This window comes from Ruditapes philippinarum, unplaced genomic scaffold (genome assembly GCF_026571515.1).
Source record: "Ruditapes philippinarum isolate M1 unplaced genomic scaffold, ASM2657151v2 ctg2452_1_1_1_1, whole genome shotgun sequence".
In the NCBI taxonomy this organism is placed as follows: domain Eukaryota; kingdom Metazoa; phylum Mollusca; class Bivalvia; order Venerida; family Veneridae; genus Ruditapes; species Ruditapes philippinarum.
In genome coordinates this window covers 47,402-59,494 of record NW_026854954.1, presented here as the reverse complement: position 1 = coordinate 59,494, position 12,093 = coordinate 47,402, and the positions used below count along the sequence as shown (strand labels likewise).

General features: G+C 32.7%; 1 protein-coding gene across 2 annotated transcripts; it reads right to left on the bottom strand.

Annotated features, from left to right (window-relative positions):
• Nucleotides 1-4,706: 4,706 nt before the first annotated feature.
• LOC132741589 (forkhead box protein unc-130-like) lies at nt 4,707-8,748 on the bottom strand. 2 transcript variants are annotated; one of them, XM_060729793.1, is made up of 2 exons: nt 8,622-8,748; nt 4,707-6,090 (listed from the first exon to the last, which is right to left on the bottom strand). In XM_060729793.1, the coding sequence occupies exon 2, from the start codon at nt 6,085-6,087 to the stop codon at nt 5,050-5,052; it is 1,038 nt and encodes a 345-aa protein (XP_060585776.1). In that variant the 5' UTR covers nt 6,088-6,090; nt 8,622-8,748; the 3' UTR covers nt 4,707-5,049. The 2 variants fall into 2 exon arrangements, with proteins under 2 accessions (XP_060585776.1, XP_060585775.1); XM_060729792.1 differs by having other exon boundaries at nt 8,626-8,747.
• Nucleotides 8,749-12,093: the final 3,345 nt, after the last annotated feature.

Here is a 12,093-nt window from a genome sequence, read left to right as displayed (position 1 = left end):
CTCGGCCTAACGGCCTCGCCATTTTTTAGCAGAAACACCCATTGATGTCGCCCCAGCCAGCGTTATATCCTCGTAACTAACTCGTTTCATGTACTATAACTATTACGTACTTCTCGTACTTCTCATGTTTATGAAATTTAAATGTCACTTTAGATTCTGGTTACTTTCATGATAAATGGACAAAAGGAGGTATCGTTTCTAAAAGGTCGATGTTAATGACGTAAAAAATCTACTGGGATATTACGCCAGTAAGTTTCTTTTCCAAATTACGATATTCAAACTTTAAAATTGGACAATGAACATAAATGTGCTATAGATATATATACTTTTATTTCCTCCATATTTGGAGAGCAAATTTCTATCATGATTAAATGGCAAGCTGACAACAAAATCGTATGTTGCACTAAATATTTGATGGGTGATGATTTTAGTCTTATTTGAGCTCGGCGCCGGAAATTCCATACGTCCGAGATCTCAGCGTCCATGCTGGTCCACTGTAGATATCACATCGTGGACGTCTTTTTCATGCCGATCTTCCTTAACTTGTTCTTGGTTCGTTGGAGGGAGGACAATACTGGCAAGGCACCATGTACCGTGACGGCAGCAAACATGCAGCAAACATAAAACGGCTCTTTTTAGCGCCACCCTCCCGAGTTGGTCATGGCATGTCAACCAGAGCTGCATTACTGGTACTGGTACTGGTACTGCAGTACGTACTGCAGCGATTTTGCAAGTACTGGTACTGATACTGAATTACTCTTACAAAATTTTGCTAGTACTGGTACTGGTACTGCATTACTGTCTTAAAAAGTGGTACTGCTACTGCATTACCCAGTACTTTTGGTTTTGATAGAAATTAAAAATAGCATCAATTTTTCTCATAAAATAAAGCTGTAAATTACATTAACTACATGTTATTTTTGTGAAAAAGTAAGTTATCAAATCTAAAGATAATTTGCTGCAATATTCATTCAAATGTTAACAGAGTATACATCATAAAAAGCACCAAAGACTTTAAGTAAAAATTAAATTAAGATTACTAGTAAAAGAGCAAAATAAACACTTATTAATTTCTTCTATTCTAAATTACAACTACAACTACAAATATTTTATTGCATTAAAACAACATGTTCCAAAGCAATACAATTTTTTATACAAAGACATGGTTTACAGAAGAGCACAATAATATAATATATGTATCTGCATTAAAGATGACTAGTTATTTCGCAAGTTTGCAAAGATAAACGTCTGTATCACAAGTAATAATAGATTTACAAATTTTTAACCAGCATATACCACTTTGATTTTTGCTAGTAATACTAATTTTGTATTTCAAACTACATTTATGATAAACAGAAATCCCACCAGAGTGTCTCCCTTTTCTAGAATTTATAGATTTGTTACCATATAAGTGTTCAGTATAATAGCCATCGATATTTAAATTATAATTAAATAATCCCATTTCAAGTGAAAAAAGTGATATTGTTAGCACCATAAAAAGTTGTTATTTACTTTGGTATAAATTGAACAGAGGTGTGAAGGTGTGAAAGGCAACAAAAGACTGTTGTGTTTTAATTGTATTTATACAGCTGACTGGTTATTAAACAATTAGATATGACATGAATATATGTTGAAAATATTGTTTGTAAAAAGTATGTTAAAACTATTAAGTTGTAAATATGTTATGTTAACTTTAAAGTAAATTATGATTTTATTTCTTTGCTGAATAATATTTGCAATTATTTGTTTGACACTGTATTTATTCAAACTTTGATGAATATATAAAAGTAATGGTACTGATACTTAATTACTTCACCAAAAAAAGTACTGGTACTGCAGTACCGAGCTAAAATCTAGTACTGGTACTGGTAATGGTACTGCATAATTTGCCAAGTACTGGTACTGGTACTTAAGTACTACACCCTTAGTACTGATGCAGCTCTGATGTCAACCAATCGTCTCTGGTACTTGAGACGACTTGACCTTGACTTGTGCCTTCTCCGCGACGTTCAAGCCTCGGAAGCGAGAATATTTGATGGGACTAACGAACTTTAAATAAAGAATCCGACACGATTTGTTAATTTACATGTATATACAGACCCTGCGCTAACGTGATAATTTTAAAGCTCAGATGAAGTGATGATAATATATCCCGGTTCGTATGATAGCTTTATAGATTTGTGAAGTAAAAACTGTTAATTTTTCTTCGCGCCCTTGAATCATGTGACATTGTTAGTAAATAAGAGTTTCATGTAACTTTTGTAAATACACGTACATGTAAAAGGTAAGGTCCGTAAGTATAACTGACAACAATTGGCATAGGTTAATTAATAATTAATCTTTCCTTCACAGGGAAGGGTTTTGGCATGATGAACTGGAATTTTTCCTTCGAGATTTTTTTACGCTATTTAATTTAGTGATTTGGCGACTTTATCTTAATTTCTTATTATAACATTGAAAAGTAAATCGAATACTCTTCAATAATTATGGTTAATTTACTGTAACAGATGGGGACCCCATACGAGACTCTTGTCTTCTGAAACTTAAATGAACTCACAATATTGAAATAAATTACTATCTGAATTACCATAGAGGAATATCTTTACCTATGTGTGTGCGCGCGCGTATGTGTATGAACAAAATAAATCGGGTTCCCGCTTATGGGCCTCGATGGTAAAAAAAGTTAAACGAGGTTATGAAACGAATAAAACATGTATTTAGAATTACATAAAATGGGAGTTCAGCGGACATCGCACTAATTTACAACATTGACATGCGACGTAAAACCCAAAACAACATTGACGTCTTCCATATATCTGACGCACTCGTGGCCATTCCTACTTCCTGTTGATTCTTGAAAGTTCTCGCAACAATACTGGACAAGTGAATAAGTAGTTACATTGTCTGACTAAGGTCCCTCTTCTCCAAATCCCTCCAGAGGCGTGCACGTCGCGGAGAAGGCACACGGCAGGTCAAGGTCAAGTCATCTTAAGTACCAGAGGTGATTGGTTGACCTGTCGTGACTAACTCTGGAGGGTTGGCGCTAATGAGAGCCGTTTTTGTTATCGTCAGTATGGAACATGATGCCTGGCCAGTATTGTCGTACTCCTCTACCACCAACGAACGAAGAATGGGCTACAGGAAGATTCAGCTTGACAAAGACGTCCCCGATGAGACTACCTTAGTGGACCGGCAAGGATGCTAAATTCCCGGACATATGGAATTTCCGGCGCCGAGTATAAATAAACCGAAATAGAAAGAGACTAAGGTCCCTGGGGTCACTGGTCAGATCCCTTGCTACTCAAACTTAATAATAAAGTCTCTCCGATAGTAGTTTGAACCAAGTATTATGATTTTGTATACTCAACTCTATACCTTTCTCATGATAGAACAATTTTGTTTTGGCACATAATACTTCAATAATGAAACATTTTTCCTGTTTTATAAACAAACACGAGTTTTATAACGTTTAAACTATGGTTTTAGAGCATGTTAGATACTTATCAAATGAAGAAAATAGCACTGAATGTAAAAATTATTTGAAACAAAATGTAAACAAATTAGTATTTTGACTTCCATATAAAATACGAAATCACTATAACTATACTCATTACCAAAAGGCAACAAAACCAAAATATAAAAAGCTTATGAGAACTAAAAATAAAAAATGTCTTGGGCATAGTGGGCCTTTAATCGGAAAATGCCACATCTACAACAACATAAAATACAGTATTTAAATAATATGGACATTGGTGTTTATCATGGAATTATTTGATTGTCTTTCTGCTTATAAGATATTATGTACACCAAATGCTGAAAATTCCAAAACATTCGAACTTTATTTTTTGGAATAATATCTAAAAATCGTTCTGTTGTTTTTCAGTAACTGATCACGTTTGTTGTTCCTAGCAAAATATTTTACGATCACAAATCAACGCGTGCGGGGTTCCTCACTATCACCGTTTCTTTTTAGAATTGCTTCTTGAAATAAGTTAACAATAGCATTTTATTTTTATTTATGTCTCATTATTGCACAGTATTAATGTATTAAACTTTCTTTTTACAAATTAAAAATATTTATTGAGCCTAAAAGAATTATATATAAACTTTAAAAACTAAAGACACATGAAATGAAAAAAATATGGTAAAATAAAATAAAATATTTGTAATTTTAATTTTTTATTTGTAATATTTGTAATTGAAAAACAGTAACAACGTAACAGCCACCGTAAAAAACAAACATTTACATTGATAAAGATTAGTTTTACCTTAAACTGCTTCTTAGATAAGTCAAAAACAGTCATCTAAATAAATACCTTACAATAAACAGAAATAAAAATATACCAGAATTAAAGTACATGTTACAATTATCATTTCCCCTTGTGGCTGAGGGGTTGCCTTTAAGGGTCGAGGCATCAGAATTGCAGCCACCGTTTATGCCTGCGTGATAGTAAGAGGCGACTAAATGAGTTCCAGCATGTAGGTGGGGGTGGGTGTTAGATGCCTCAGACTTAATTCCTAATAAAGGGAAAGGAATTTAGCTCTTCTTCTTTTATTGACAATCCCTATTGCTTATTTTGTTTACATTATTGTTTTCTTTGTCTTTGAATTTTTCTTTTTATACAAGCACAAATATTGATAAGGTAAGGTTATTTAAAGAAAGAAAAAAAGAGAAAAAAGAACGTGAAACGTATTCCAGTATTTTATTGTACATATTATAAAAACAAATAAATATCGTGTCACAAATATATTATTGATTTACATTTTTTTTAATAGTTATAAATAAAGACTGCTTAACATGAATTCGGCATAAAGGTAAAATCGGTTTTGGAAAGTCTGTAACGTTAGTAACACAATAGAAATATGATGAAAAATACTGCAAAATCGATCATAAATCGCACATAACATAGAAATTATTACTTATATCTTGATCTATTTACTTTTCTTAAAATCTCAGTACTTTTTTTCCCAAGTTTTATTTTCTGGACATATTTTGGTTCATCTGGAGGGATCGAGTGGATGCATCTTTAAACTGGATTTTTTTTCTTGTTATTGACCGAAATATGGAGGCTGTTCGTACGATTCTTGCCAGTATTGTCCGTATGTTTGAGGTGGCAAAGCATTGAAATGACGTTCTACATAGGGATAACACTCCGGTCGATTAGTTTCCGTATTACCACACACATTTACGTTAACATTCACGTTCACCGTTGACTCTGCAGGTGGCGACGTCATGCTACAGTTATCACGACTGAAACAACGCCCGTAATACGGTAAACTTGTACCGGGATACGTCATTTCTGTTTTAGCTGAGTCTTTGTATTCTGAGCTGGACAAGCGCTGCCCTTGTTTCTTGCAGTCTTCAGACTGGGTACAAGTATTTGGGTACCAAAAATCAAATGATTTCACCTGCTCAACGCCCATTGTAGAAAGGAAATTAGACGGAACTATCGTTGAAATCATAGGTACATATCCATCATGGCAACAGTTTTCAGCCGACGGGGTTGGTGGTTTAGCAACCTCGGGGCTGTTAGAGCACAACCGTTGTAAATCTTCATCACATTTCCTCACTTGCCGACGGGCCCGCCGCCGCCGGTAATCGCCTTTTGAGAAGTCATCTATATTAGCTGGATGTATGGACCAGTAGTTCCCCTTTCCGTTTTCACTTCTGCCACTTTTCACGAAGCACTCGTTTAAACTTAAATTATGTCTAATGCTATTACGCCAGCTCTTGTCTTTCATTTGATAATAAGGGAAGTGTTCCGCAATCCAATGGTATATCTCGGACAAAAGCATTTTCTTTGCTCCAGACGATTGAATAGCCATTGAAATGAGTGCAATATAGGACAAACCAGGCGATTTCGAATCACTCTCTATATTTGAATCACTGTTTGAAATGTTAATGTTTTTTGTTGTATCTATTTTTCTTTTCTTTGGTTTGGACGCATGTCCATCTTTACAGATCTCTTGGATTGATGATGATTTAATTTCTTGTGTAAGTTCTGAGTTTGATGAAGCTTCACTAGCACCCAAATCACATTCAATTACTGAAGTTAACGCCGGCAAAGTAAGATTTTCTTGGTACATCTTCTGTAAAAAGAAATAAGATTATAGTTTTAAGTATACGAATAAATGATATATAACAACGTGTTATATATAATCATGTTGTTTTCCGAGACAAATTACTGTATAGATTGTCAGCATGCGATAAAAACATAGTCTTTTTTTTTAAATCAGAAAGGACTGGAGCTAATGCAGAAAAAAAACAATAACAGGAGCTTACTCATAACTTCAGCAGAAAAAAAAACAATAACAGGAGCGTACTCATAACTCATCATCATCATCATCATCATCACCATCATCATTATCATCACCATCATCATTATCATTATCGTACGTCGGTTTGTAATAGTTCTAAGGCATTGTCTTTTTAATTCAATTCAAATAACTTAAGGCTTTTTTTATTTTCATTTCGACATTTTATATTTTTTGAACACTTTTATACAGATGAGTTAAAATGAAGGCCCATTGTGGCTCAATAATGCTTTCATGTTTATGAGTCAAATACATTTGAGCCGTGTCACGACAAAACCAACATAGTCTGATCAGGATCCATGCTGTTCGCTTACCAACTCTATTACAAGTAGAGAAACTGATAGCGAACAGCATGGATCCTGATCAGACTGCGCGGATGCGCAGGCTGGTCTGGAGCCATGCTGGTCGCAAACGCATTATGTTGGTTTTGTCATGGCGCGGCTCAATTTAATTTATTTTTGATGTCCTGTTATAGTTTCACATTTTTGGAACAGAATGCCAGAGAAGGGATAACCAGAGTCACAGTCAAATCCTTTAACAAATGGACTGTGGCTTTATATATGTTGTAAAAGTTTAAAATGTAACATGTTGCAAGCAAGCCCTAACATCCCTCAACGCATTAGAAATTTATTTTAAACAATTTCGCTGTACATAAGTTTTAATAAGTTGTGAAGAAATGAATCGTTAATTGTTACAGGTACAAGCATAAGGCATATACAATAATAATGTGAAAACGACTTTTGTATTATTTTCCAAAAGGCGAGTTTGTTACGAAATATTATTGTTAAATATATCAGAGAAACTTTGTATTTTTTCACATGCTTTCTAAATCGATCTGAAACGTTTAACCTTCACATAAATCAAAATGCAAATGTAATGAAATGTCATAAGTGTATAGTGCAACGTTCGAATACATTATAAAACATAAAAGCTTTCACAAAATACCATAATTAAATCAATCATAATTCATTAACTCCTTACAAATTTGTATAAATGCGTAATCCATATTTAATGAAATTTAAATTTAATTATGTAACCACGACGTTGGAGGTATACATATACGAGAGACACGTTACGTTAACGCTGTCAATGTATACGTTATTTAAATCCTAGATCACACGTAGTACAGTGCAAGTACGAGAATTTTCAACGTTGTTTCATAGCTTTTGATGCGTATATAATAAGTGATGTATAAAATTTATTTACATTTACTTATAACATAGAAACAGATAGGGAAAACTTTGAAATAATGTGAATAACCAATCATTATTATTATTATTATTATTATTGTTGTTCGTGCTCCGTTTATACTGTACTGCAAGTGATGTACAATAAAACCTTCGAATAGAGTCCATCGTGATGGAGCCTAACAAGAACGACCCGTATTTTATTTTCCTCTCTGAATATTTACAATAAAATCTGTAGTCACCATCTTCCAAATCAGGTCTGCTCAGAAAGACAGTGGTGACTGTATATATAAGAACCTGTGATATTATAGTTATTTTTCTATGTTTTTAAGCACATTTTGCTCCAAAAATCCATATTTCTAGTATAAAAAAAATAGTAAAAGGTTATATTATATAAAAAACACGAGGGAAGATCAACGATAATTCTTCATATATTCTTCATATACAATAACAAAATGTTTCATATTTAATTAAACGTACAAAACAAAATTAATAGATAAATATCTTGTAGTGAATTCAGTTGGAAAAGTTTAGATTTCTTTTCCAGTATTGCTGATTTGTTAATAAGAAATTAACGCTAAATGATAATAATGATAACAAAAATAATTTATCCAAATATATCATTTATTTCTTTATAAAATATATACTATACTATCCTTATTGGCTTGTGTGCATTTTAAATCTAATTTATTATAAATAGAGTAATCTGATTCATCATCATCATCATCATCATCATCATCATCATCATCATCATCATCATCATCATCATCATCAAATTCTTAACCATTTACAAAATATGCCATTAATGGTAAATGGTAATATAATGATAATAATAATAATAATAATAATAATAATAATAATAAAAATATTGATGTTAATTATTATGAAAATAACTACAACAACAACAACACTAATAATAATAATTATTATTATTATTACTATTATTATTATTATTGTATTATTATTATCAATAATAAAATTTATGATAATTATTATTATAATAATAACAATAATAAACAATAATAGATATAATAATAATAATAGATATTATAATAATAATAATAATAAATAATAATAATAATAATAGTAATAATAAATAATAATAACAAGTTTACATACATACTGCCTTTGTAACAACTTGAAACTCGTATTCCACTCTGAACTCCGTGCCGTACCGTGTTCGTTTTAAACTTTATTTAATAATCCGTCAGAGATACGGGGCGCATTTATAAATGAACGGTACATTTAGGTAATCAAGTTTATATCGGGGGTATCTAGTATTTTCGTTTCCGAACAAGTTCCTTCAAGCTGGACTGAAATCTATGGGAAATTGCCCGTCTTAATTTGAATATTAGAACAAACGTGCAAAGCACTGCTAAAATGCCAATAATTTTGACCGTATTTGTATAAGAATTGATGAACGCTGTGTTATAAACTGTGATCTATATATTAAAGAAACAGTTTAATACGGTCTCGTGACAAATTATGATGATATACATTAAATATTAACTTTCTTCTGACATTATATCAATAATTGGCTAAAAAAGTTCCAGTGTTTTGGTTGTTTGATTTTTTAAATAATTTTGCAATTCTTGTTATTCACGATGGTGTATATTAAGGTAAAACCTTAAATCACATTAGAACTTTACATTAAAATATTACAAAATGCAGCGTGATTTAAAATAATGTTTGAAAACGTCAGGTAATTGACATGCAAAATAATAGTAATATAATGTCTTTCAAAAATGGCAAAAATAATGTGTCATTAAAGTTGCAAAATGTAAAGAAAATAGTATTTTGACTTTCATACAAAATACTATATCACTATAACTGTACAATCTGCCAAAAAGCAGCAGACAAAAAAAAAATGGTGCTGACACATTATTTTACATTTTTCGCTACTTGTTCAGGTAAAAATCAATTATAACTTGCTCTAAAATCATTATCTAAACATTCAACAAATTCATTTTTGACCATTCTAAAGAAATAAAAACTCGTTTCTGAGGCATAGCGTGCCTTCAGTTCAAACGGTTATGCAATCGTAACAACTCGGCAATCTCCGTCAAGTTCTTGAAGTCGCCTATTGAAAGTTATGCAGGGCTCTTCTTCTTCTTCTTTCTTCTTGTCGTTCGCCCTTCTACAACGTCACCCCAGCCACAGCGATGAAATGTGCAGTCTTCCGGAGGGCCTCAAGGTTCCCGTAGAGTTTCTCCTCCAGTGGGGTGCTTGCTGGCCACACTTTCCTTCGCAACTGCTCTAAATGTGGGCATCTTTGTAATAAATGTTCTGCCGTTTGATTTTCCAAGGCACAGGAGCATAGAGGTGATTTGGACAGCTTTAGCTTATCATGCATGTGTGCGTTCAGCCTGTTGTGGCCAGTGCGTAGCCTGACAAGCGCTACCTGTTCAGCTCGGGTAAGCAGATGGTAATCATCTTGTGCTGTCTTTGGCTTCATCAGTGCCTTTATCAGCGTAACTTTCTCCTCATGCCTTACGGTGTTCTGTGGTTGGTCTCTTTTGGCACCTAATTTGGCTAAGCTGTCTGCTTGCTCATTTCCAGGGACTACGCAGTGGGCTGGAATCCATTACATGGCTTACAGCTCTGGAGAGTTCTGGTAGCCGACCTAGCTGCTTGGATTCATGGATTCATGACTACACTGTCATGCAGGGCTCTCTGGTTCAACAACGACGTAGAAGCGAGATTCTGGCCCATAACAAAAAAATATCCCAGAATGTTGTTTATATTATCAGTTCTGTACGTAGGTTCTGAATCTCACGAGTCATTGACTCTTTGGCCAAAGGTTTTATGAGTCATTGATGCATGTTTCTCTATCGTTATGTGTTATTGTTATATATTTTCATATAAATGATATAACGATCTTAACTGAGGAAAAATGTATATATATTTGTTAATAAAGATTATTTTACCAAAACATATTTTTTTGTATATTTACGTATCGGAAATGAATCGACTTTCGTACTTTTAAGACGTCATCACAAAAACAAAAAACAAAAATTTACAACAACAATCATTTGATTCGTTCTCGAATTGTTCGCTTTCATTCATTTTTACCCTCACATATATCGTTTTCAGATAATGAATGCCGTTTTAAATTTAATCATAAATGATCAATAAATATCGTTGTTTCATAAAATGAAATCACACAAACTCAAATAATAATTAAATAACGTTTTGCCTACATCCTAAATCCTTGTATACCGGATACCCACGGAAATACCAAGAGACGCTTCAAATCCGAAAGATTGCAAGTAACCTTCATTCTTTTTAAAATTCTTTTGGGAAAAACAAAATAAAAAAATAAAAAAAAAACAGCAACAAACTTTTGACTTGATACAATTAACATAGCATTTAAAAGATAGATCTAGAAAATGATATCGTCGCCTTAGTCCTATAGTGAGCTAACCACCATTTAGAACATTTTGAGTTTTTCATACGGTTGTATTCGTCTCAGAGAGAGCTATCTCCTCATGTCCTTTTATGAAGCGATTTGAGTCCCCGTTAAAAAGTTTCTCAATCACAGTTTGTGCTATCTCCATAGTTATTCAAGAGGTTGTTAGCATTAGACTCAGGTTTGTTTTAGAGTTGTGGCAATCCATACAGTAAAATATGTTTTCTTAATTCCAGATTGAGGTTTATCCTGCTATCTTTGTTTCAGACTATGATATTTCCAGTATAATGTAGTATAATCTAGTTACCGTACTATAAATAGTGAGCAACATTTAACAAAATTGAGCTATGTCCAAATTTAAATTGTAAATAGATCTAAATCAGTAATCGAAGGATCAAACATGCTTTCAATATACTTACTGTACATATCATCCTGAATATTCTGTACCTAATTTTTTTTTAATCGACCAAGGACAACTACAGAAATCGATCTTAAATGTTTGAATGCGTTTTTCTAAAAATGGTAAACTATGGAGTTAGAGATCATTATAATAATTATTATGGTGGCGTTTCTGAATGAAACTGTCCACCAACTGTCGTTTTTCGGTAAATGTACCTTACACACTAACGTATATGCTTCATCAGTGTGCAAAGATATATGGAAAAAATGAAATTCATATAAATTGAACACATTTATAATCATTATATTATCATGAACACATAAACTACAAAGTGTATTAGAAATAAATCGGGTTTTTTAATTGGTGCCTTTTGGTATTTTTAATTATGCACATGTGTTTGGGTTATTGGTTACTGGTTGTCTCGTTATTTTGGACAAAACTTTAAAAAATGTCATTTATGACTCAGTAATTAAGTTATTTTGTTGAATGAGCTTAATACTAGAAAGTTTATTTCCGAAACTCCCTTAGATTATTTAGGGATTTTGGCGTCAATGAGTTTCAGAAAGATCCTTTAATTAATCTACTAATTTTAGAATGGCCAATAAGATTCCCTGATTTCAGTTTGTAAATTTGAAATGACTAATGAAAATCTTACTTATTTTCAGTTCTTCCTGTATATTTTACAGGAAGTCAAACCGTTCTCCTGAAAAACAATAAGCACATGGGCACGTTTTAGTTATTAGCACCACTTAGCACTTGGCCAACGTGTCCATTCAACTTTT

Bases quoted from the DNA above. Each gene is read 5' to 3' on its own strand.
- LOC132741589 (XM_060729793.1), bottom strand. From the start codon at position 6,087: ATGTACCAAGAAAATCTTACTTTGCCGGCGTTAACTTCAGTAATTGAA.